We start from the raw sequence: 27,611 nt of genomic DNA, 5'->3' as shown, positions 1-27,611 counted from the left end.
TAGCTGTGTTGTGTTGCACAAGTTCTGAAATAAGTGATTAAAAACCTGATGAAGCTGGCGACTTCCTTGCCGATGTGGCAATAATAATAACAATAAATTGGAAATAAAAAAAGCTGTCACCTTAACTTCTAGAGACTGGTAAACGGAGGTCAGAGGAGACGGCAGGTGGAGTAGAGGAGGATACATCTGCTTGAGGACCGTTGAGATCGTGGACATATTACGGCCTCATTATCGAGCCAGTTTACTGACGCAGACACCACGCTCATATTTTTCTGTCATTTACTTCGTAATTTCAATGGTAAACGTCACCACCTGCACTAACTTTCTTGGAACCCGTGTTGATTTCTCTCACTAGAAAATCTGCCGTGCTGCTGACTTGCTGGAAAACAATGATATTGCGATGCTGTCGTAAATGGTCGTATTTTGAGCATGTCATACAGTATGTCGAGACAAATGACAAGTCAAATTTTACGTCAGATATTGAAAGGATCGTATGTCGATGCATTTACAGTGTATCACAAAAGTGAGTACTCCCCTCGCATTTCTGCAGATATTTAAGTATATCTTTTCATGGGACAACACTGACAAAATGTCACTTTGGCACAATGAAAAGTAGTCTGTGTGCAGCTTATATAATAGAGTTCATTTATTTACCCCTCGAAATGACTCAAAATATAGCCATTAATATCTAAACCCCGGCAACAAAAGTGAGTACACCGCATTGGAACTACACACATCCCTAAATGTCCAAATTGAGTACTGCTTGTCATTTTCCCTCCAAAATGTCATGTGACTCGTTACAGGAGTGTTGTCAGATTTGCTGCAGAGATTGAAGAGGTGGGGTTTCAGCCTGTTAGTGCTCAGACCATACGCCGTACTCTATATCAAATTGGTGTGCATGGCTGTCACCCCAGGAGGAAGCCTCTTCTGAAGACGGTACACTAGAAAGCCCGCAAACAGTTTGCTGAAGACATGTCAACAAAGTACATGGATTACTGGAACCATGTCCTATGGTCTGATGAGACGAATATTAATTTGTTTGGTTCCGATTGCCTCAAGCATGTGTGGCGGCGACCAGGTGAGGAGTACAAAGATAAATGTGTCATGCCCCGGGTCTGGCATGGTTGTGGGAATTAACCCCCCCCCCCACCACCTTTTGAGTTATTTTGAGGGGAAAATAAATGAACTCTATTAAATAAGCTGCACACAGACTACTTTTCATTGTGTCAAAGTGACATTTTGTCAGTGTTGTCCCATGAAAAGATATACTTAAATATCTGCAGAAATGCGAGGGTTGTACTCACTTTTGTGATACACTGTATATTTTGAGGTACCACTGTATATACTAAAGATGCACCGATACCGATACTAGTATCCGCAGGGGGTGCCGATCCGGCCCAAAATGGTGGTATCGGTATCGGCGAGTACCAACAAAGACGGCGCCGATCCCATTTACCGGTCCATTATTATAACATTTGACCACAGCCTTTTTCTCCTCCTGGCGCTCACTACACTCTGTCTCTGTGTTGTGTGATGACACGTGAACACCAAGCAGCTATCGCTATTGGCCCGCTCCAGGCCAATGAGAGCGGGCCAATAGCCACTCCTGACCAATCAAAAGGGGGCTTTTTCATATGGACGAAAAACAAACCAGGAAATATGGCAGCGGTCGGGAACTATTTCCAAATAGAAATCCCGTCGATTAAAATCAATGGCTGCATGCAAGATTTGCGGCCTGAAAGTTTGGAGATGTGGAGTTAAATCGGCCAGTTTCAATACCTCGAACTTGATAAAACATTTGAAGACGAAACGTGAACGAACACAACGAGTTTGAGCCTCCAAGAGCAGGACTGCTATCCAGAGGAAGAAGGCCGCTGGACCGGAGCAACAATCTCTGGTCAGTTCACTTCGTCTACTTTACTTTTATTGTCTTTTACTGAAAGAAATGCCGCAGTAATTTGGGAAGTGTTCCCAAAGTATTGTTGCCACCTTTCAGAAATAGAAATAAGGGACTCCCACCTCCCGAAAAAATGGAGAGACGGGATGCTGTGGTCAATTATTATTACTTATAATTGTTAGCGTCCGCAAATGCGGAAACAAGGTTGAACCTCGAAGCAGACAACAAGTGGGGGATACATAAAAGGGTTTAATGATTGCAAACAAAAAATAACACGCGATCGCGGGATGGTAGAAATAACAAAAGGAGTCCGTGACAGCAGGTCGACGGACAGACTAAGACAACAGGCAGCGGTTACAAACAAGAGCAGCACACTAACAGAAAAACCCAATGCAGGGGCGTACACAGCAAATGTAGCGAGACTGTTGCGCCAGATGTCAAATGGCGATCAGCAAGGCAAATATCTCGGCAGCCTTCTCTGAGAGCACCCGTGCTTAAATGCTGCGTTGATGAGCCTGCATTGGATTCAAGTGCCACGCCCCCACGCCCAGCAACAAAACACAATCTAACCAGCAGCAGAATGTGACAATAATTTCATGAAAGTTGCACTGTTTGGACTTTGAGAGGTTTAAAAAAATTTATTCAGTTCATTCAGAGTTTACTATTATGAATTTATTTTTACTTTCTTACTGTTGGGCTAGTATTATACATGTTTTATTAATTTCACAAATTTAGCACTATTTTGGCCTTTGAGAGCCAAAGGTTTATTCAACTATTGTCTACTAGGGTTTAGTGTACTTTTTCCTATTTTGCAAAGGTAAGCAACAGCCTGACAAAGCCTTGATAGCAATGATTTCACATCCAATTATGTAGCTCTTTAGGGAAAAAAAAAAAAAAAAATTTAAGAAAAAAAAAAAATATATATATATGTATATATATATATATATATATATATATATATATATATATATATATAAACGGGGTGGTATCGGCTGATACTGCACAGCCAGGTATCGGTATCGGGGCCAAAAATGGTATCGGTGCAACACTAGTATATACTATAAAAATGTTGGTTTTGGAACTACTTTCCCTTAAACCTGATAACTGGTTGGACCACCATCAGCAGCAAATACCGAAATCAAGCATCTCTCTGGAAGTAATCTGGCTCCAGAATTGTTTCAGTTTATTTTTAATTTGTTTCACATGTGAGTGGTGGGTTTTTGTCCCAGTCATAGCATTTTTATCAGATTCAAGTCCAGACGTTGTCTAGGATACATCTAAACATTGCTTTTAATTGTTTGAAGCACTTCAAAAGTTTTTTGGGGGTATGTTTTGGATTGTTGTCCTGCTGTCACACGGTGGGCTGGCAGACGGATGACGAGCGATGGACCTGATTGTGGGGGAAAAAAACAAAGCACAGAGGCGAGGCTAGCGGACAGGCAAGCCAGGCAGTTGCTTGGGGCCCAGGCCAAAAAAAGGGGCCCCCAAAGGCTGCCAAATTGTACTCCACAGAGACAACAAAAATAATTTGAGTTGACACAGAAAAACCACCTTGTGGGGCTCCACTCCATCTGTTGTAGCAACCACACTTGCTGTCATTGGACCCTGCGTATTTCATGAAAAGTCACACTTAAATGTGTTATTGTAACCGTGTAAGTTTATTTTACTTGATGTTACTTATGTATATTAGTAATTTTTTTTTTATTTAAAATGTTTTATATTATAACACATGTTGGAAGAGTGGTTAGCACATCTGCCTCACAGTTCTGAGTATGCTGGTTCAATCCTAGCTCCGGCGTGTGGAGTTTGCATGTTCTCCCCGTGCCTGTGTGCGTTTTATCCGGGTACTCCGGTTTCCTCCCACATCCCAAAAACATGCATGGTAGGCTGATTGAACACTCCAAATTGTCTGTAGGTATGAGTGTGTGCATGAAAGATTGTTTGTCTCTGTTCCATGCGACCGACTGGATACACTCTATGCTGGTTGCCAGCTCAGAGTGTATCCTTCCTCACCCTGTTTGTTTGGTGGGATAGGAGCCCGCAACCCTCATTAGGATAAGGCATGGGTGTCGAAACCTGTCCTGAAGGGCCACTGTGGGTCCTGGTTTTTGTTCCTACCAATCGAGCACAGACAGTTTAACCAATGAAGTTTGTGCTAAAACAAGCAGCACCTGACTGCAATCAACTGATTACACTTGTGAGACACCAGATTGGTGTAAAGATGTCGTCTTGTTGTGTAGGAATGAAATACAGCACCCACTGCGGCCCTATGTGGAATAGTTTCGACACCACTGGGATAAGGGCTTCAGAAAATGAATGAATAGGGTATATTGTCTGGCAGCTTTTTTTCTTTTGCGCTGGCCTTGTACATTGTTTACTTATTTGTCGTATATTTATGTTTGCAGAAACCAAATTTTTGTGGTGTGCATGTGTGGGGTGAGGGCCCAAGGGATTCCTTGCTTTGAGCCCAAGAGACCCCAGCAACGCATCTGACATTGCAAACAGGCGAAAAGGGGAGTTAGTACACAACGTTTACTTGGTGACGCTGCGACATCAAGACGCAACAATTGTGTTGCGGAATGGCCTCACCTTTACATGGTGACGGTGAAAACAGAAGGCGAAGATGCAAACTTTTGATAAATGCCTCCAAAGCGGAACGATCCAATTGCTGGTATTGCTCCGCAACCATATGCATGGACTGCTCTTGCTCCGATGACGTCAGCACTCGCACACGTCACTTTGTGCATGCGCAGTCGCTGTTAGTAAGCATTCAAAACAGCAAACATGGCAGATCGGTGGCTTTAATTTACTGATTTTATAATATTTTTAATTTAAATATATTTTATTTTCATGTTTTTGTGGTGGGGGTACGCCATTGCTTCGAGTGGGTGGATGTGTTGTCTTCCGAGCTGAGGAAGCTGTTGTCAAGGAAGTCCATCATTGGCTGTCGCTTTGTTGAACTTTGTCATATTCTTGGAGCATCACCATGGAAACGGCCCCTAAAACTAAAAATGACAAGGTGAACCCAATAGCAACCTAGCAAAAAATGTACATAACAAAACCAGACAAGAACACACGGAGTGACATGGACAATGACACAACTAAGGCTGAACTGAGACCGTGAACTTAAATACAAAGACAGGGTAATGAGACGAGATATGGCTGGTTTGCACGAAAGGTAGAGGGGAACATGGTAACAGGTAACCTGAATTGGTAATCACAAGGACCCAAGTGTGTTTCAGTCATTTTTTTTCAGACAGTGGTAAAGAACATTTTCTTCTAAGAATTTGGTAATAATCTTGTCTTGTCTTAGTTTGCAATGTTGTAGGGGTTTGCAGGTATTACCTCATGTAGTACAGTGGTATGAAAAAGTATCTGATCCTTTTGAAAATGTTCATTTTTCTGCATAAAATCACCATCAAATGTGATCTGATCTTTATCAAAATCACACAGATGTAAAAACAGTATCTGCTTTAACTAAAACCACCCAAAAATTTATAGGTTTTTATATTTTAATGAGGATAGCATAAAAACAATGACAGAAGGGGGAAAAATAAGTAAGTGAACCCTCTGTCTAGGGCAGGGGTCCCCAACGACCGGTCCGTGGCGCATTTGGTACCGGTGTTGTGCCGAAAAAGAGCCGCCCCGCGTGAAATGTCCCCCCTGACAGGAACGCTTATTTATGCTTTATTGAACATTTATTTAATGTATTTAATTTATTTATTTATTTTATAATTGAGCGCCCACACGTCACTCGTACAAACAGCTTTTTCTAACCAATCGATGGAAATGGAAACAATTTTCTTCAACCGAGAATATGTATTATTTTACTCTGCTTGAACTAATAAATGTCATACCTGTATGATTGTCATTGGGAAATGGTCATGAAAAAACTGTAGACTAATACATTTCTGTTCAAAGATGGTTATGTGGCCCTAGTCCACGATTTGTTACTAAAATACCGTACTAGTATTTTGTGTAATTTATTTATTTAAAACTGATTTTACAGCCGTAAATCCATTACTGTAATGCGTCCATGAAAACATTTGATGTTTTCACCTCAATAAAGCGTTATAAATAAGCGTTCCCGTCAGGGGGGACATTTCATGCGGGGCGACTATTTTTCGGCACAACACCGGGCCGCACAGAAATAATAGATAATTTATCAACGACTGCTTTCTGGCCGATTGACTTTGGCCTGTGCCGCTTAACACACCAATATCCCTGTCTACTCTAGATATAGAGGAGGTCGTCATAGAAATGCATTGATTGGACTGTTGGCAGTACATCTTGTTTTGTATATCTATGTGCGCTTGGCCTCGATAATAAGGTATGACGTAGGTCCTCGCCCATCACATTTGTTCCCGGAAATAATTAGCCCCACACTAGAATGACAGAAAAACGGACGTCTTTGGACAGATTTTTACGGGTAAAAGGGAACCTGACGAGCCAGAAGATGAGCCTACGACCTCGAAGAAAACAAAATCTCTGCTACTTCCCAATCACTAAAGACCCACGAACTGCAATGGAGTGGATTCGTGACCCGTATGTGAATAAACCGAGTGAATCGAGCATGTCTGTGCAACAGGAATATCAGCTTGTAGAGATCGTAAATCACGGCGACCTTAAACGTACATTTGAGACAACAACTCTACCGAGGTTCTGGACTAAAGCGATTTCGGAATATCCTGACATCGCTAGGAGAACACTGAAAACTGCTACAATTTCCAACATCGTATCTTTGTGAAGCGGGCTTCTGTCACTCTCCCATCTCGGGAGATTCAGTCACTGATTCAGCGGGTGAGTTGTGTTTTCCCTGCACTTAACACGACGGGGCTAAAAACAAATGTTATTTCATATTTGCTTTATTTTTCTGCCTCACATTGCCGGTGTTCCAACGAATTTGGCAAGCGCGTAACGTTAAAAATGACTGCGAATGCAGCGATTCCAAAGTACACACTGCAAACTTTCTTCAAAGAAAGGAATATTAACTTACATTTGCCATGTTAGATGCACACAACATCTGCACGCAGCTCTCACTTAACGACTTTGCCGTGTCGTTAAGCATTAATTTACACCATTTTTGTGTTCACATGTATGTTTTTGGCGTAAATAGTTTTTAGCACCATTGGATAACATTGAGAGTACAACTGATTATATAAAAGTGGGCTTTTTTCACTGCCACAAAAGCTTTGGGAGAAAAAATTTATTAGGGTGCAAAATTTGACAACACCAGTCCGTGAAAAAAAGACCCAAATCACACTGGTCCGTGGTGCAAAAAAGGTTGGGGACCCCTGGTCTAGGGAGACTTAAAGAGCAATTGAAACCAGTTTTTACCAAACAATTTAAGTGAGGTGTGTGCCCAATCACTGATGAGTGTTTTAAAGCTGCCCTGCACACTATAAAACACACACCTGGTAAGAATTGTCTTGATGAGTAGCATTGCTTGATGTGTATCATGGCTCGGTCAAAAGAGCTGTCTGAAGACCTGCGATCAAGGACTGTTGATTTGTATAAAGCTGGGAAAGGATACAAAACCATCTCTGAAAATCTGGATGTTCATCAATCAACAGTCAGAGAAGTTGTTTTGCTGTCTCAGGGCCCAGGACAACTTGCAATCATTAATAGTAATAGGAACTCAAATGTTTATCAGGATGTTTTGTATGTAAACCTGAGGCCGTCTGTCAGACAGTTGAAGCTAAAAAGAGAATGGATGCTGCAACAAGGCAATGATCCAAAACACACAAGTAAATCAACTTCAGAATGGTTAAAGAAGAACAAAATGCACGCTCTGGAGGGCCAAGTCAAAGTCCAGACTTGTACCCTATTGAGATGCTGTGGCATGACCTAAAGACAGCGATTCATGCCTGACATCCCAGGAATCTGACTGAACTACAGCATTTTTGTAGAGAAGAATGGGACAAGATCAGTCCTGATTGATTTGCCAGACTAATCTACAGCTACAGGAAGCGCCTGGTTGGTTATTGCTGCCAAAGTGGGGGCCACAAAATATTAAATGTGATGGTTCACTTAATTATTTTTTCCCCAATCTGTCATTGTTTGCATGCTATCCTCATTAAAATATTAAAACCTATAAATGTTTGGTTGTTTTTAGTCAAAGCAGACAGTTTTTTTCATCTGTGTGATTTTGACAAAGACCAGATCCTCTTTGATAGGGATTTTATGCAGAAATGTGAGAAATTCCAAAACGTTCAGATACTTTTTCATTCCACTGTAATCCTACCAAATTACTGTAGCATGATAGCATGACAACAATTTTAACTATGCATGTACGTATGTTAGCCATTTCAACATTCAATATATTGTACATAGTAAGGGAGAAAAATAGTCATTAAATAGACTCGTCAGTGTGAATATGACAAAAAGAGTCACTGGGAGTTGCATTCTTAAATCTACCTGCATGTTATTTTTGTTTATTTGTCTCCAGATGCTGATATTGTGGACATGGAGCTGGCCAAGGTGGCTGCAGTTGGCTTCACCGGCTGTCTCTCAGCAGTTTACTTTAACTCCATAAGCCCCCTTAAAGCAGCTCTGTTCCAACCTGGCAGGCATGTAGCCATCACAGGCCCACTGACACAGTCAAACTGTGGTTCTCTGTCCTCTGCTAATCCCCAATCTCCAGTAACAACACATTCTTTACCAGGTACAACAGAAAACAATACTTGACCATACAGCACCCAGTTTTAAAAACAATGTATAAATGATAAACAAGATGTCTACAGAGTAATCTTACATTTCACTTCTACCTTTTTCTGCTGTCTTTTTTCTCTCTCTTATTCTGTTCCGGCCATTTGGTCAAAAGTTTGGACACACCTTCTCATTTATGCCTGTCATTATTTTCAGGACTATTTACATTGTAGATTCTTGCTGCAGGTATTAAAACTATGAATGAACATGTAGAATTATATACTTAGCAAAAAAATGTGTAAAATTGAAAACATGTTTTATATTCTAGTTTCTTCAAAATAGCCATTTTGTTGTGATTTCTTGTTTTGCACACCCTTGGCACTCTCTCGATGAGCTTCAAGAGGTAGTCACCTGAAACAGTTTTTACTTCTCAGGCATGCCTTCTCTGGGTTAATTAGTTGAATTTTTTGCTTTATCCAGTGGGTTGGATTGCATTGAATGGGGTGTGTCCAAACGTTTGGCCCTGTAATGTATCTTTGTTACTTACAATACCATGAAAAAGTAATTTCCCTCCAGACCCAAAACCCGGTTGGACCATCCACACCAGAAAAAAATTTAAATCAAGAACTTCTGTAGAAGTATTTCTGCCCCAGAATTGCATGTACAATGCTGTATGTATGTTTTGGATTGTTGACCTGCTGCAGTTTGCTTCAGTTTGAGGTCACAATCTAAAGGTATTATATTCTCCTTCAGGAAATTCTGGTAAAGACCAGGAATTACGGTTCCTTTAATTACAGCAAATCATTTGTGTCCTGAAGTAAAGAAGTAAGCCCACATCCTCACACTAACACAACTATGTTTGACTATTTGTATGAAGTTGTTTTCTGAAATGCTAGGTTATATTTTTGCCAGAATTAATAAAATGCACCTTCCAAGAAGTTCAACTTTTCATCCCATCAGTCCATATAATATCCTCCCAAAGTCTTGGCAATCATTCTGATGTTGAATTTGTTGTTGTTGTTTTATAGGAAGACAGGTACATTTGTTTTTAGGTTATTAGTTATTTTCTTAGAACTTTGCTACGGATTACAATTTGTCTATTTCTTCCTTATTGTTGAGCCATGGACACTGACCTCAAGAAATGCCAGCGGTTATTTAACTTGTTGTACTAAGTTAATTTGTAATATTCTGTTGAGTCATCGCCATGCTCTTGGGGTCATTCGGGGAGGCCTCCCACACCTGAAGTTTGTTCTTGTGGATAATAGATCTCATTGTGGTCTGCGGAAGTCCTTAAGCTTTAGAAATGGTTTCGTAACTCTTTCCACACCAATAGAAACCAATTACCGGAACTTTATTTTCCTCAGTTCGTTTGGATCTTGGCATTTTTATTGCAGCTGTGTTTGCCAGACAGTTTCTATTGAAGTGATTTCTAATCTTATCTTTGTCTAAAATTTATATTTGTTAATTTTAATCATTAAAGTAGGAAAATAATTCAGAAAATAATGAGAATCATGAGAATAGTTTTTCACGGACACAGCCACACGCACGCACACGCCCCAACCCACCATATGTCAGACTCATATGTTAGATTGAGTTATTTTCAGTTTGATGACTGTTGTATCGTCCAGCTGCCTCTGGTAATAAGGCGTTACAAAATGTTTCTCACTTAATTCAATCCAAGGGCGTAGGTTTGCATAGCGACGGTAGAGACACTACCAACTTTTCAGGATGCTTAAATTGTCCCCACCAACTTTTAAGCAACCTTCTTTGCATTATATAATGTGTTCAGTTATATAGGTAATTGAGATTGTCTGCCCATATGTTGTAAGGAAAGAATAGACCCTACCATTATTAAGTGAATTATTTTCATTATATTCAGACTTACATGTATCCCTTTTCACTTTGCCGAATGTGCCAGTAAATTTTTCGTTTGATTGCCTGATGACTTGACCATGCAACACAGACACACACGCACACTCATACAGCACCGACAGATTCATGTCGACAAAACGCCACCGCCTCCACCCTCTTCAAAGAGGAGGGATAGTGTTATTTTTTTTGGCAAGCAGAATTCATTTTAAGTAATATAAAAAGACATCAATGGGTGGAGCAGGGTAGGTGATGGAAACACCACTATTTTTGCTACTGAAAGTCCGAACTGCATCAGAGTTAGCATAAAATTAAACTGTCTGAACTTGCTAACCTGCGAAAGTACTGCAGTTAACCCAGCCTCCACAAGGAACAACGAAGTCAAGCTAGCCGTCCCTCATTTGGATCATTGTTTGCATTATGTGCATTTCGGTAACGCAACGCGGTGGCTACAGAGTGCAAGTCCCTTTATTAAAAAAAAAAAAGAAAAATGGTGAGTTATCCAAGAATGGGTCCACTTCAGGGGGGCACTGACATAACATGAACTGACATGAAAAAAAATCTGTGAAATTATATCACACATCAGAATTTCATGAGAGTATTTTGGATTAAGTCTTGGGGTTGTGTAGTACGCCTCAGATGTAGATCGGTCTTTGGATAGCTTTGATTTTTTTTCATTACTTTTTTCCCAAATCACTTTTAAAATACATTAGTTTAAGTCAACGGGTGCTCCAGTGTCCCGCAGAAGTGGACCCATTCTTGGAAAGCTCCCCGTTTTGTTTTGTTTTTAATAAAGTGACTTGCACTTCAAAATGTTTCTTTTGTAGTTTTGAAAAGCAAAGTTTTGAATCAAACGTTGTATCAATCAATTAGATTCATATTCATGAGAATTTTAGCTCTGACCCCCATTCAATAATCTGTTTGGTCTTATTAATGTCCCGTCCCCAGCAAAACGTTTACATGCAGGTTATTCTGTTATATCGTCCCTACCAATGTTGAGACCAAACCTACGCCTATGATTCATTCATATACTATATATGTAAACAAAGGAGAACACAATAATGCCTATAGTACACTGCAGCTCTTTTTTGGCTTTATCTTCCTTTTCAAAATGTTTCCAGACCCACCTCCTTCACTGGATCCAAGTCAACCTTTAGTCAACACCATCAGGAGAGACTCAGCTGTAATTGGAGGTACTGAATCAGATGATTGAAGTTATAAAGTTTGTTTGTGTCTTTTTCCAAACATGCGATGAACCATTTTGTAGTTAGTCATTTTCCTTCTTTTCCAGATGCCTAATGTAAAACTGTTGCAAGCATCACACAGTAACTGATATTTAATAACCAATCAATCAATGATAAATATAACCTGCGACACTTTAAAAGGTGTTTAAATGTGGGTCAAGCATTATCATGACTTGACAGAACTATATGACGCATCTGCATCCATGGAAAAGGGCTGTGAATCTTATGCATTAAATGTCACTGCGTGGGTTACCTTCTATGTTTATCAATATTGTTCAAAAGCATTTTCAATAGCTACTTGTTTCATTTATGTTACCTTTTCCACCACCTTTTGTACAAATGCTGCATGTCCATCAAGAAGTATGAGAGGAAACATAGGATTTTGATTGTATTGGTTGTCTGTTCTTGCTTCAAGCAGCACTTTCAAACATAGAAATGTTTTCATATCGTTGTTGCATTGTGGACTAAAATTCACCTACGCTGGAGGTTTTGCATTAAGCCAGTGCTTTTCAGACTTTCGTCCCTTAAATCCTTCGCTCACACAAGTGATTTTACTTTGAAACTCATACAAACACAGCAGTGAGTGTGTGTACTTTACATCTATGTTAATGTTTACAATTTACAAGTTATTAGTATAGTGCAGTATAGTATTTTATTTTTATCAAGCACTCATGTGCAATTAATCTCATATTTTTTAAGAATTAGATTTTTTATGACCACGTTTAGATAACGTAGCTGACATACCTTAACAGCAATATATATCTGACTCTTTGGTACATGTGAGGCATCTTTGACTAATATTAACGTCACTTTTCGTAGGTGTTATAGCGGTGGTGATTTTTATCACTGTTTCTGCGTTGGCCATCATCGCCAGAATCACCTGCAACAGACACGAGACGTATCGGAACACGGATGTAAAAGCATCACAGCCTGACGTTGTTAACGATGTCCATGACGAACCAAACTACCATAGTGCTCGCAATGATAACCAAAAAGAGTTTTTCATATGAAGGAAGTGTTACTGACAAAAGAGACTGGCTCTGATCTGCAGCACATTTTTACGAAAAACCGCATTTAGAGCCCTGGGTCAATTATCTGTACTTTTTAATTTTGATTTGTAAATATTGTATGCTTTGCACAACTGGTAAAATATCAGTGATGAGTGGATATAAGATGTCAGTATTCTAGTATTCTCATTTTAACAGTGTGGATCTTATAAAATATGAATAAAGTGATTGTGTACAGTATTTAAAATAAATCTTACGTAATGTCTTATTCAAAGCACCAATGCCAAATTTATTCTGCATACTGTATGAAAATGTTGTAAAACTGGTATTTTGGGGGATTGAAGTGGTTTAGCAGCTCATGTATATCTTGAAGAAGCCATTGAGTGGCGACTCTGTGATGGATTGTCAGCAATCTTACGGACCGAAGATTCAAACCCACAACTTCAGACTCTGAGGGAGACGAGCTGATTAAATTCAATGTGTCCTGCATCAAACAGTTATCAAGCTGCCAAATCAGATGGGGCACCTCCTGTTTAATATTAACTTATTTCACCATACATAATTGTCTAGTTTGATATTTTGTATATGTATTTACATTTGTTACAACAGTGTTTCAGGGTTTTTTCTTTAAAAGAAAATGATCGTTGGTGGTGGAAGGTTAATATTTAAATACTTTTTTGAGGGGGCTTTGGGGTTTGTTATGAAAAATAAATGTACATTGGATGAAAATTGCAAATGAATTAAAAAAAAATGCCAGTCATTTGATGCTTAGATATTTTTTGTGTTTTGATTTTATACTTCTCATTAGTTGCATGCTGAAAAGATTAAGATGTGACTGTATGCAGACTGATTAACAGATGTTCAACTTCATCTATATTCAATTCAATTTTATTTGTATAGCCCTATATCACAACAAGGTTGTCTCAAAGGGCTTTGCAGAGGCAATATGATACACAGTCAGCAACAGTAGATGAATAAAATAAAGTCCAAGTCCTGGGCATCCCTCATCCTTAGACACTCCATGTCGGCAAGGAAAAACTCCAAAAACCCTTTGAAAAAAATGAGAAACCTTGGGGAGAACCACAGTCAGGAAAGATCCACTCCCTGGATGCATAGACAAGATGCACCAGGACTGCTAATGGGAATTAGCAGACGGAGTTACAGTTTGTAGAGATGCAATAGAGTGAGGGAACAAGAGGAGGTCCATCTAGCCAGATGAGATGGGGGGGGGGGGGGGGGGGGGCAATGAGGACGTCCATCCAGCCAGTGGTCCAGATAGTCAGGAGGCTGCGGCTGAAAAATAGCCTCTCCCCAGAGGGGAGGAGGAAAGGGGACACCGGGTGACTAGTGATGAAGAGACTAGTCAATTAGATATTAAAATTAGAAAAGATATTTATATTGATACCAATATAAAAAATATACATGGTTAATATTTGCCCTTGACCTGTGTTAAATGAAATTCATAATGTATTTGTTAAAACGCAACAACAAAAGGAAAATCCATTGAAATGAAGATATGAAGTACCGGAATTGCAAATAAACACATAATGCAAGGTTCATCAAAACGACTTTTTTAATATTTCTTTGATCTTGATAGAAATTTGCTGAAGTGTTCAGCGTTATGTAACATTTCGACACATTGCTAAACAGAATGGATAGTGTGTCACAGAATATTGACACCTGGTGGACATCAAAAGTTCCTACAGATAACCATGTTTACCTCTCCGACTCTACTTGTTCCGTGACCACCAATATTCTGGTACTTTAGGCAATTTCAATTACTCATATATTCAGTGACGTTTCCTAACATGGGCGGGTTGGGCGTTCACCCAGGGCGACAAATTGCTAGAGGCGCATCAGTGTTGTTTTCGTCAACGATGAAGATAACGAAAATATTTTGCCAACGAACACTTTTTCATGACGATCACAAGACGATAACGAGCTAAAAATGTGTTTTGGGAGACTAATACATAACAAGACGAAGCCAGTTTTCTTCTGACGAGACAAGAACAAGACGAAAATGCACAATAGTTTCAGACACATGTCCACAATGGGTGACATTTTATGTGTAGTTAGCTATCGTACACAATCGGCACAACTAAACTTTGAGTGCTAAATGTCGGGATTTTTCCTCATTCTTTCTACACATCTTGTCATTCCTCCCTGTTGGACCACACATTTTCATCCACGTCACAATGAAAGTCCTCTCTTGCCATACAGCGTGGGAAGAATCTTCTTTAGAGCTGTCCCGACTAGTCGACATAGTCGACGTCATCGATGACGTAAATCCGTCGACGAGCACAACATCACGTCGACGGTTAATGAAGGGTTAAAAAATATATATGCGTGGAAAGTTCAGAATGTCGGACGCTTAGTATGCAAACGGGGAAAGCGGCACAAAGCCAAAAAAGCGCACCAGAGTCCAAAACATTGACTTATTTTTAAAGAAACAAAGGATGGTACGCTGTTGTGTCCTGTCTCTTTAATGCCAAGCTTGGCTGCACGTCGGCCGTGAATGATAACAACAGGAGATTGTAAGTCCTTCTAACTAACTAATGACATGTTTTATTGAAGTTGCTAAGCCTGTCGCGATATGCAATGAGTCCATTTATCGCATGGTAAATAAAAATGAGGGCGGTCATTTAAGTTAGTTAAACAAGACTAAGATGCATGGTAAATGGTATATGGAGAATACTTATATAGCGCTTTATCTATATTGTTACAATGCGCAAAGCGCCTTACATTAGCACACATTTACCCTTTCACAAACATATTCCCACACCAAAGGTGCTGCTGCCATGCAAGGCCCTTGGCAACCCATTGCATATTCAATAATCATTTATGTCTTTTATATTTGTGTGTCTGTTCCATCAGGCGGATAGTGGATTCGACATTTATTTTAATTTCTTCGAGTGGGCAGTAAAAAAGTTTTCTTAATGTTTAAATAGTTTACGTATTTTTATGATCATTATAAATTACACAACAAAATAACGCTGGAAAAGTTTGTTAAGCATACAGTATTTCTCGTATGAGAGCAAAGCGCCACATTCGTTTACATTCAGGGAAGCCGACACAGGTTTCTGTATAGCACCTTCAACAATAAATTTGAAGCCTCTCCATACCCCACTCCTACCGGTGCATGTTGGCCTTTTCAATTCCCCCGTCTTTAGTTTTTCACTTCTTGCTGCTCCATATCGAAAAGGAAATACAAGGTCAAAAATGTAATGGATGCGGACTCGCTGAGGGGAAGATTAAAAAGAGGGCAGGGCCACAGTGTTCACCTGCTATGGCATGCCAAATTATTTATTTTATAACAAGTATTCCTTAGTTTAACATCCATAGATTGTTTTAGTATACATATATAGATTGTTTTAGTATACATATATAAATATATATTTATTTTTAAAAAGTTAGCGAGAGAGAAGTCCGGCCCGCGTCGACCCGAACTCAATAATTGACATTTTGGGCCCGACCCAGCCCTGCTGGTGCACAAAGAGGGAGGCTAATAGAGAGACAGGATGCTGTGGTCAATTATTATTATTATTACTTATAATTTCATGAAAGTTGCACTGCTTGGCCTTTGAGAGGTTTAAGAAAGTTCAGTTCATTTATTATTACGACTGTATTTGTACTTTCTTACTGTTGGGCTAGTATTATATATGTTTTAATTTGACGAATTTAGCACTATTTTGGCCTTTGATAGCCAAAGGTTTATTCAACTATTGTCACCCGTGCCAGGTATGCAATAAAAAGTTCTACTGGAGTCACTTTGTATTGGTCTTTTTCCTGTTTCGCAATGGTAAGCAGCAGCCTGACAAAGCCATGATAGCAATGGTTTCCCATCCAAGTATGTAGCTCTTTGAAAAAAAAAATATATATATTAACGGAGTGGTATCGGTATGGTATCGGTAGCGGCCGATACTGCACAGTCAAGTATCGCGGCCATATAATGGTATCGGAGCAACACTAGTTGCAAACCATTGCCTGATTATGTTGGAGTGGTGGAAACCCACATTGTCCAAAACTATCACAAATTTTGGCAGGTACTAGAAGTCCCATGGGTGTCCCATTTTGGGACATCCTGGGATCATCCCCAAGACTGTCCCACTTTGGGACAGAAAGTAGCCTTTGTTTTGTAAATGGGGCCATTACTGATGCACCGAGGAAGGACACGTCGGCCGCATCCCATTTCTATTTTTCTACCCGTACCCCTTGGCCCTTCAAACGTAGCAATAAGGGGTAAGGCTTGAAATGTCAGCCCTACGAATTGGTACACCTCTTCACACTCACGTACGTCTTAAGTCCGTTCAGCCAGGTGTTACGTAACCAAAAGCGACGATAAAAAGTGCACTAAGTGCACTTGTACGTTTAGCAAAACTGAAAAACAAAACAAACATTACACATGAAGAACCACAATGAACAATGAACTAATATTACAATTAGTGGTGTCCTTTTTTTTTTTTTTTAATTCATCACACCCCTAATTAGTGCACTTTTTATCGTGCTTAATCTTTTTAAACTATTACTTTTCTGACTGAAGAAAACACATTGAGAGTAGACAATACTGGTCATCAGCTGTTAGAATATTATTTGTATCAAGCTTGTTTCATTTAATTTAAGCAAAGCAAACAAAACAAACACTTGTAACTAACGGAAGGGTCCACAACACATGCACATAGATGTGGAGCACTAGTTCAGTTTAATTTAATTTGGTTTCAAATTAAATGTAATATTTACACCATTGTATGAAACCTGAATGATAGTTTGTTGCTGCATTTGAGGAAGGTGGGTAGTCAGGGTTTCCAACCTCTGATCTGGAAAAATATCATAAGTACGCCTCCATCACTTGATCGCTTATGAGGTGTCAGGTTTGCTGGAGGTCAAAATGTCTTTTGAAGGCCAAAATAAAAAAACAACTTGTGGCGATCAGCCGTCTTTGCTGTTTACATTCGCTTGGAATGCTTTAAGGTCAAAACTGGTACCCACCGAGGATGATAAGTCAGGCTTCCCACCTTCCTCGAATGTAGCATGAGAACGAGAGACCGAAGCACTCCTCTTTATTTGGGTCGTATTACGCATCTAAAAAATAAGTCCTTGTAGAACTAAATGAATTACGGCAGTCTGGTGTGAAATTGTTTTGGCCGCATGTGTGTTTTGAAACAATGATCTGTGTTTTAAATGTATTTGACTGTGTTGGATCTGTTCGTAGAGCTGTATCGTTTTTTTATTGGCATGCTATAATGGTGCCATTGACTCGCACTAACCTAAACCCTCCGGAGCCTTGACACTAACAAATAACTTGCAAACGAAACTGTACAGTTGGGCAAATAAGTATTTAGTCAACCACCAATTGTGCACATTTTCCTACTTGAAAAGATTAGAGAGGCCTGTAATTGTCAACATGTGTAAACCTCAACCATAAGAGACCAAAAATGTGAAAAAAAAAACAACAGAAAGTCACATTGTTTGATTTTTAAAGAATTTATATCCAAATTAGAGTGGAAAATAAGTATTTGGTCACCTACAAACAAGCAAGATTTCTGGCTGTCAAAGAGGTCTAACTTCTTCTAACGAGGTCTAACGAGGCTCCACTCATTACATGTATTAATGGCACCTGTTTTAACTCATTATCGGTATAAAAGACACCTGTCCACAATCTCAGTCAGTCACACTCCACTATGGCCAAGACCAAAGAGCTGTCGAAGGACACCAGAGACAAAATTGTAGACCTTCACCAGGCTGGGAAGACTGAATCTGCAATAGGTAAAACGCTTGGTGTAAAGAAATCAACTGTGGGAGCAAATATTAGAAAATGGAAGACATACAAGACCATTGGTAATCTCCCTTGATCTGGAGCCCCATGCAAGATCTTACCCCGTGGCGTCAAAATGATAACAAGAACGGTGAGCAAAAATCCCAGAACCACACGGGGGGACATAGTGAATGACCTACAGAGAGCTGGGACCACAGTAATAAAGGCTATTATCAGTAACACAATGCGCTGCCAGGGACTCAAATCCTGCACTGCCAGACGTGTCCCCCTGCTGAAGCCAGTACATGTCCAGGCCCGTCTGCGATTCGCTAGAGAGAATTTGGATGATCCAGAAGAGGACTGGGAGAATGTGTTATGGTCAGATGAAACCAAAATAGAACTTTTTGGTAGAAACACAGGTTCTCGTGTTTGGAAGAGAAAGAATACTGAATTGCATCCGAAGAACACCATACCCAATGTGAAGCATTGGGGTGGAAAAAATCATGCTTTGGGGCTGTTTTCTGCAAAGGGACCAGGACAACTGATATGTGTAAAGGAAAAAATGAATGGGGCCATGTATTGAGAGATTTTGAGTGAAAATCTTCTTCCATCAGCAAGGGCATTGAAGATGAGACGTGGCTGGGTCTTTCAGCATGACAACGATCCCAAACACACAGCCAGGGCAACAAACAAAGGAATGGCTACGTAAGAAGCATTTCAAGGTCCTGGAGTGGCCTAGCCAGTCTCCAGATCTCAACCCCATAGAAAATCTGTGGAGGGAGTTGAAAGTCCGTGTTGCCCAACGACAGTCCCAAAACATCACTGCTGTAGAGGAGACCTACATGGAGGAATGGGCCAAAATAGCAGCAACAGTGTGTGAAAAGCTTGTGAAGAGTTACAGAAAACGTTTAGCCTCTGTTATTGCCAACAGAGGGTACATAACAAAGTATTGAGATGAGCTTTTGGTATTGACCAAATACTTATTTTCCACCATGATTTGCCCATAAATTATTTAGAAATCAAACAATGTGATTTTCTGTTTTTTTTTTCCCACATTCTGTCTTTCATAGTTGAGGTTTACCAATGTTGACAATTACAGGCCTCTCTAATATTTTCAAGTGGGAGAACATGCACAATTAGTGGTTGACTAAATACTTATTTGCCCCACTGTATTTGTTGAAATCAAATCTACAAACTAACTAAACCTCTGCCGACTATAAGATTAAGCCTAATGTCAAAAACCCTGAAACTTAGCTTTAACGCGTCAAACCTTTTATACAGATATGGCATTGGCTGGGGATCGGACCCAGGCCTCTAACATGGGAAGAGAGAATTTTAACACTGAACTACCAATGCTGACAGTCTGAAGAAAGATATGAAAAGTGAAAATTTCATTAAGAAAGAAGGTCAAAGCTAAATTAAGTCAATACAGTAAAACTGATCACAGTCCTGGATAACAGAATAACACTGCCTAAAAGTGTGAAACCTCTTATACAGATACTGTAATGGGTGGGAATCGGACCCAGGCCTCTCGTATGGGAAGCAAGAACTCTACCACTGAAATACCAATGCAGACACTGTGAGGAAAGATATGAAAAAGTGAAAATTTCATTAAAAATGAAGGTCAAACTCAAAGTGCGTCATAACAGTAAATCTGATCATGGTCCTGTACAGAGTAACACTGCATTAAAGTGTCAAACCTTTTTACACAGATACTGCATTGGCTGGGGATCGGAACCAGGCCTCTCGCATGGGAAGTGAGAATTCCACCACTGAACTACCAATGCTGACAGTATGAAGAAAGATATGAAAAAGTAAAAATTTCATTAAAAATGAAGGTCAAAGCATAGACTTCATTACCTATTGACCTGACACTTCGTCATTCTTTGCGTAACGCCTTATCACAGGGAGCCGAGCTTCAGTTAGTATAGTCAGGCGAAGACGGCACATGCTCATGTCTGAGCTCGATTCAAGCTTGGATTTTTGAAAAACCACGAAAGATGTACCGCATACAAACAGGAAGGATTGTCTCAGGAGTGATTTGTTCGAGGATTCAAGGTAAATATTATATTTTTTGTACCGTGCATGCATTTTGAAACATTGTGAAAAAAATCAATGGGAGAATGGGAACCGCGATGGCATTGGCGTCATTCTTCGACATATGTACGTATATATATATGCGTACATATATGCGTAACTGCCCGGTTTTTTGCTCTTTAAACAAAGAATCGAGACAGTTTTGTGTCTATTCATAAATATATTTATTGATAAAGTATTCGTAAATATAAATAACTCCAATTATTTGCACTGCATGAACATAGGGCTCTCATACACATTTTATATTTGTTTATTTAGATGTTCTACTTACAAGTCACTTTTGAGATTTCCACTTATCATGCACGGCAAAGGGAAATGCTCCACAATTTCACTGTACAACTGTATAATGACAATAAAGAGCTATTCTATTCTATAAAAAGTTGTGATTGTATATAGGATTTATTAGTTATCTATTTATATATAATAATTGATTCTGCATGTTTTCCTCAAGTATTATTATTATTAGTAGTAGTAGTATTGTGAAAATTGAGTGATTTATTAGCTTTTATGAACATGCAGTAAATAAAAGAAAAATAAGTTGGTATTTTGAGCAAAAACTTATATGACATGTTAAATATTGGTATTGAACCTGAAATTATTCTTGCTTATCTCTGCATTTGGTGATTTTTGTGCATGTAGTGTAAAATCTGAGAATTTTATAGCCATTTTAAGTTTTGTCATACTTATACAGTAAAAAATCAATAATTAATCGGGATTTTATTAGGGATCGACTTTGAATTTTTTTTTATGCCACTGCTCATGGAGGTTCATATATGGTGAACAGAGGTGTCTGTTTTGGTTTTAGGTCACTAGCAGCTTTAGTTTTGAAAATATTTGAAGTTTTTGAAAATAGACCCCTTACGAATCGGCCCCGTTTCCCGTGTCATGTCAATAGGTTATAAAGTCTATGGTCGAAGTCAAATTGCGTCTAAACAGTAAACCTGATCAATGTACTGTATAACATAGTAGCAAGGCCTTAAAGCGTCAAAAAGCTGATACAGAAACTGAATTGGCTAGGAATCGGACCCAGGCCTCCCGCATGACAAGTGATAATTCTACATCTGAACTACAAATGCTGACATGCTGAGGAAAGATATGAAAAAAGAATAATACCGCATTAAAGTGTCAAACCTCTGATAAAGATACTGCATTGGTTGGGAATTCTGGCAAGCGAGAATTCTACCACTGAACTGCCAATGCTGACAGTATGATGAAAGTTATGACAAAGTGAAAATTTCATTAAAAAAGAAGGTCAAAGTCAAAGTGTGTCAAAACAGTAAACCTGACCATGTATAACAGAATAATACTGCATGAAAGCATCAAACCTCTGATGGAGATGCTGCATTGGCCGGGAATTTGACCCAGGCTTCTCGCATGGCAAGCAACAATTCTACCACTGAACTATCAATGCTGACAATCCTAACAAACATATGAAAGTCAAAATTTCATTAAAAATGAAGGTCAAAGTCACGTTGCGTCAAAACAGTAAACCTGATCATGGTCCGGTATAACAGAGTAACACCGCATTTAAGCGTCAAACCTCTATTCCAGATTCTGCATTGGCTGGGAATCGGAGCCAGACCTCTCGCATGGCAAGCGAGAATTCTACCACTGAACTACCAATGCTGACATTCTGAGGAAAGATATGAAAAAGTGAAAATTTCAGTAAAAAGTTAGGTCAAAGTGTGTCAAAACGGTAAAAGTCTGCATTAAAGAGTCAAACTTCTGATACAGATTCTGCATTGGCTGGGAATCGGACCCAGGCCTTGAGCATGGGAAGCAAGAAATTCTGCCAATTTCTTCCGATTCCAATAAATTCTACTAATTCTGCCACTCTGAGGAAAGTCAAAATTTTATTAAGAATGAAGGTCAAAGTCAAAGTGCGTCAAAACAGTCAACCAAATCGTGGTCCGACATGACAGAGTTCCATGGCACTTAATCGGAGCATGGCCCAATATGACAGAGTTACAAGGCATTTAAGTGTCAAACCTTTTATACAGATTTACTGCATTGGCTGGGAATCAGACCCAGGCCTCTCGCATGGGAAGCGAGAATTCTACCATTGAACTACCAATGCTGCCATTCTAAGGAAAGATATCCAAAAAGTGAAAATTTAATTAAGAATGAAGGTCAAAGTCATAGTGCGTCAAAACAGTCAACCGAATCATGCTCTGGTATGACAGAGTTGCACAGTATTTAAGTGTCAAACCTCTTATACAGATTTTGCATTGGCTGGGAATCGGACCTAGGCCTCTCGTATGGCAAACAAGAATTCTACCACTCAACTGCCAATCTGAGGAAAGATATCAAAAGAGTCAAAATTTCATTAAGAATCAAGGTCAAAGTCAGCTTGCGTCAAAACCCGATCGTGGTCCAGTATTCCAGAGTAATACTGTTTTTAAGCGTCAAACCTCTTGTACAGATTTTGCATTGGCTGGGAATCGAACCCAGGCCTCTCGCCTGGTAAGCGAGTATTCTATCACTCAACTAACAATGCTGCCGCTCTGAGGAAAGATATCAAAAAAAGTCAAAATGTCATAAAGAATGAAGGTCAAAGTCATAGTGCGTCAAAACAGTCAACCGAATCATAGTCCGGAATGACAGAGGTTCACGGCATTTAAGCGTCAAACCTCTTAAACAGATTTACTGCATTGGCTGGGAATCAGACCCAGGCCTCTCGCATGGGACCCGAGAATGCTACCACTGAACTACTGTAACTGTAGTAATACAAGAAGTTGGAATTTATTGATTATTTTGCATCCACATTGTTTTTGTTTTCTACCTGTGTTGCAATACTGCCATCTTATGGTGAAATATGTTTTAGTGAATACGTAAAGTTCACGTGTTGTTTTGCGTGTACCGCGACAAGAGAGAAAGAGCGCGAACCCACGGACCGAAAGAAAAGAAAAGATGGAGGACACTAACAAAAGAATACAGACTCACGAAGAAATTTAACAGCTCTCTTATGTTTGGACAGAAGGTGCACACGGTATGATTGTATTTTATTTGAATGGATGTTGTATTTTATTTTATGGAGGTTTATTGATGGTTGTTTGTATGCTTTTTTAGTTTTTCACGGTGTTGCTCGCGCAGCAAAGGAGGAAATAAAGTGGCGAAATACATCAGTCGATTCGTGGCCATTTTCTGTTCCACTCAAATAGTTTGAGAGCCGTTACAGTGAAAAACGTGTCCTGTTGGGGCCAACTAAAAGACTTGTCCATCGTGGCCAAGTGAAAAACACGTGTGGGCCAAGTGAAGAACGTGGCCCAGTGTAAAACGTCGCAGCTAAGTGAAAACGGGTTGGCCGAGTGAAGAACGTGGCCAAGTGATAAATGTGACCGTTGTGGCCAAGAAGAAGACGCAACCGTTGTGGCGAAGAGGTGCCGCTGGCCAAAGTGGGAAAAACTGGTTCCTTTGGTGAAGAAGACGGTGGCTCATGCGCTGTTGATGAAGCATACATCCCGCGACTTTCCTTCGACTTTGAAATGGAAAGTAGTTCAGAAGCTCGTGTTTTAGAGTACGTAATCAAAGCTCTAGAAGATGAAAAGGCCACGTTAGAGATTAAATTATCGGGTGATCTTGAAGACGCAGAAAAGGAAGAGGTTGAAATATGTTTAAGTGAAATCCATGCAGACCTTGAAATAAAAAATTTTGGCCAACATCCAATGCTACCTGCATTTGAAGTTGAAACAGGAGTTAGGCGTTAAGAGAGAGAAAAACATCTAACTGACAAACTGTTAGAATGGAAAAAAGATGACATAACAAGCAAAGAAAGACTTTTTATATCAACCTATTTGCAATTTAAAGCAGAGGTTCAATTAACAAGATCCAAACTGAAGGTGGCATGCTCTAACTTTGAGTTATGTGATATGATTCAAAGGGTTGCAAAATGTGAGTCAGATGTAGGTCAAAATTATTTTGCTTTACGAACACTGATCACACCATCTCAAGACATAAGGAGAAAAATGAACAGTTGAAGTTCAGTCTCCACAGAAATATGAATGCTTCTAAAAAGGTGTTATGCAGATGTTGACAAAGAATTTGATGCACAAGCTGCAAAAGAGTCACTAGCCCAGCTACAGCAAAGAGAAGATGCGAAGTCGATATTTGGCTCAACAGTGTCAAGACTTGAAAGTAGGTACAAAAGTTCTAGTGAGCATGAAAGTCAATTTTCTGCCAAAAAAGCCGAAGCAGCAGCACGTTTAGCTTCAAAACGAGCAGAAATAATAAGAGAAAAAGAATCTCCGTCCAAAGGCAGGAGATACTAGCTCAACAGGAAAGGTTGAAAATGTTGGAAAACCGAAGAGATCTTGAGGCAATAGATGCAGAATACAATGCATATGTTGAAGAGGAATCAAAGATGAATGCTGAAATAAATGCTAGTGAAATAAAATTCACTTCAAGTCGGCCTTCAATACAACATAACATTGTCCCGCGCCCACAAGTTCTTCATGATCCAGCGCTAGCAACCTTGCCGGATGTAAAAATTACACCAATTTCCCAAAATGTGCCAGTCCCACAAATTAATGATAGCAATACGGTGCTAAAGAACAGTGAAGTAGCGCTAGTTCAAGCGTTAAAAGAATGGTTTACTATGACTAGACTACCAGCCCCAGAGCCATTTATATTCAGTGGAGATCCATTGAAGTTCATCGAATGGAACACCTGCTTTAAGGCTCTCATAGAGACCAGCTGTATTAATCCAGCACACAGACTGTTCTATTTGAAAAAATACCTAAGTGGAGAAGCACTTACTGTACTAGAGGGGACATTTTATCGAAGCGATGAAGAAGCCTACCATCAAGCTTGGGAAGCTTTGAATAAACGCTACGGCCATCCTTTTGTTGTCCAGAGAGCCTTCAGAGGAAAATTGAGCAGTTGGCCAAAAATTGGGTCAAAAGAGTCTCTCAAATTGCGAGAGTTTAGTGATTTCCTCATTTCATGTAAAAACGCTATGCCCCATGTACAAGGCCTTAAGGTATCAGATGATTGTGAGGAAAATAAAAAAATACTTCTCAAGCAACCAGACTGGGCAACAACACATTGGAACAGACATGTAACCAAAAGACTGGATGAAGGAAAAGAATATCCAAGTTTTGCAGAATTTGCTGATTTTGTGGCTGAAGAAGTACGCATCGCATGCAATCCCGTCTCGTCCCTGTTTGCACTGCGAACATTCGACAAACCAGACAAAGAACAGAAGCGTATGAAGGCAAGTGTTCTAACTACTACGACAAAGGCGGTCAAAAGAACGAAGACTACAAGCACAGCTCAGCGTAACGAAGAACCCAGAGTTATCCCTTCTTCTGGGCTAAACAAACGAAAAATTGAATGCATCTGCTGTAAGCAAAGCCACTTTATTTACAAGTGTGAAAAATTTGCTGAAATGTCTCTGGAGGAAAGGAAAAAGTTCGTCATTGAGAATAATATGTGCTTTAGTTGCCTAAGAGTTGGTCACATTGGCAAAAATTATCGTCAAAAGGCTTCCTGTAATATTTGTCGAAAAAATCATCCTACTCCACTTCATGAAGATCGTCAACAAGTGGACAAACCTGAAAAGCCACCAGAAGAAAATGTTTCTGCAGTGTCAAATAATGTGAAAATTGACAATAATGACCGTACGTCAATGATTGTTCCCGTATGGTTATCTGGTGCAAATAATAATACACATGAGATCTTGGTTTATGCACTGCTAGATACACAAAGTAGCAATACATTAATTGTCCAAGATATTTGTGAAAAAATCCAAGCATTTACAGAGCCAATTAAGCTGAAATTGACAACAATGACAGACAAGGGTTCAGTTGTACAGTCAGAGAATAAATGAGTTTAAAGTAAGAGGTTACTTTTCACAAGAGTACATTGACTTACCAACCACATATACTCGTGATTACATTCCCCTTGAACAAAACAGTATTCCCACTCGCAGAACAACAAAACTGTGGGCACATCTTCAGAATATTTCAAAAGAAATGCCAGAATTGTTAAGATTGTCCTGCAGCACTTCTAATTGGATACGATTGTGCAAGAGCTCTTCAACCAAGAAAAGTGATCCCAGGCAATGATTATGATCCTTATGCCATTAAAACAGACTTAGGTTGGAGTATAGTAGGATCCATCAAGCCTTGGACAAATTCAGTGGAGGTGACCGGAGCATGCCATCATATTTCTGTTAAAGAACTGCCGTTCATCACTCCCTCCTCTGTGATTAGAGCATTGGAGACATATTTTCTGGACACAAATCCTAAATAAGCAACTATATCACAAGAGGACATTTAGTTTTTGCAGATCCTGAATGGAAAAATACATTTTGATGAGGAAGGTCATTTGGAAATGCCATTACCTTTCAGAGAATGTCCACAGCTTCCAAATAACACACAGCTTGCAATAAAGCGACTGAATCATTTGAAAGCAAAACTGGAAAGAAATGCTAAATACAATGAAGACTATACAAGACTCATGAGATGTGTCTTTGAAGATGGTGATGCAGAAGAAGCAGTAGGCATACCTGCAGATGGTGTCACATGGTATATACCTCACCATGGGGTATATCACCCCCGAAAGCCAGAGAAGATAAGAGACATTTTCGACTGCCCTGCTAAATGTCAGAATGTCTTTAAATGACCATCTTCTCACAGGCCCTGACTTAATTAATGCACTTATAATAGTACAGATTTAGAGAACATCAAGCTGCCCTCACCTGTGATGTAGAGAAAATGTTCCATCGCTTTCAGTTTCTCCAGAAGACAGAGACTTCTTAAGGTTCCCTTGGTGGCAGGATGGGAACACCTGTTTAGCGCTCAAAGAATATCGCATGCGTGTTCATATTTTGGAGCAGCATCTTCTCCAGGATGTGCAAACTATGGCATCAAGTATCTTGCTCATCAATATGAAAACGAATATCCCTTGGCAGCAATTTTTATTCTCAAAAACGTTTACGTGGATGATGGGCTGATCAGTGTTGGTACAATCCAAACAGCAAAACAGTTAGTCTGTCAAGCACGAGAAGTTTATGCAAAATGAAAAATGCGTTTGCACAAATTTTTTTTTTCATTCATTTTCCATGCCACTTTTCCTCACGAGGGTCGCGGAGTTGC

The 27,611-nt window shown here is 39.6% G+C and overlaps 1 protein-coding gene and 2 non-coding genes across 4 annotated transcripts in view; 1 reads left to right on the top strand and 2 right to left on the bottom strand.

The window, feature by feature from the left end:
- The window catches only part of LOC130918591 (contactin-associated protein-like 4), a 167,215-nt gene extending 153,799 nt beyond the window's left edge, over positions 1 to 13,416 (top strand). For both annotated transcript variants that reach the window (XM_057840413.1, XM_057840414.1), the window contains 3 exons: positions 8,346 to 8,561; positions 11,536 to 11,607; positions 12,478 to 13,416. In XM_057840413.1, the coding sequence (XP_057696396.1) occupies positions 8,346 to 8,561; positions 11,536 to 11,607; positions 12,478 to 12,668 (479 nt within the window). In that variant the 3' untranslated portion in view covers positions 12,669 to 13,416. The remainder of the gene's footprint in view (positions 1 to 8,345; positions 8,562 to 11,535; positions 11,608 to 12,477) is intronic.
- Positions 13,417 to 22,069: 8,653 nt separating this feature from the next.
- Positions 22,070 to 22,140, bottom strand: trnag-gcc (transfer RNA glycine (anticodon GCC)). The gene has a single exon. It is a non-coding gene; the product is annotated as a tRNA-Gly (tRNA).
- A 380-nt stretch (positions 22,141 to 22,520) lies between these two features.
- On the bottom strand, positions 22,521 to 22,591 carry trnag-ccc (transfer RNA glycine (anticodon CCC)). The gene has a single exon. It is a non-coding gene; the product is annotated as a tRNA-Gly (tRNA).
- Positions 22,592 to 27,611: the final 5,020 nt, after the last annotated feature.

The sequence above is a fragment of the Corythoichthys intestinalis genome, chromosome 7 (assembly GCF_030265065.1).
Source record: "Corythoichthys intestinalis isolate RoL2023-P3 chromosome 7, ASM3026506v1, whole genome shotgun sequence".
Classification (NCBI taxonomy): domain Eukaryota; kingdom Metazoa; phylum Chordata; class Actinopteri; order Syngnathiformes; family Syngnathidae; genus Corythoichthys; species Corythoichthys intestinalis.
The sequence above is the reverse complement of the archived record's forward strand: the minus strand, read 5'-3'. Positions and strand labels throughout refer to the sequence as shown.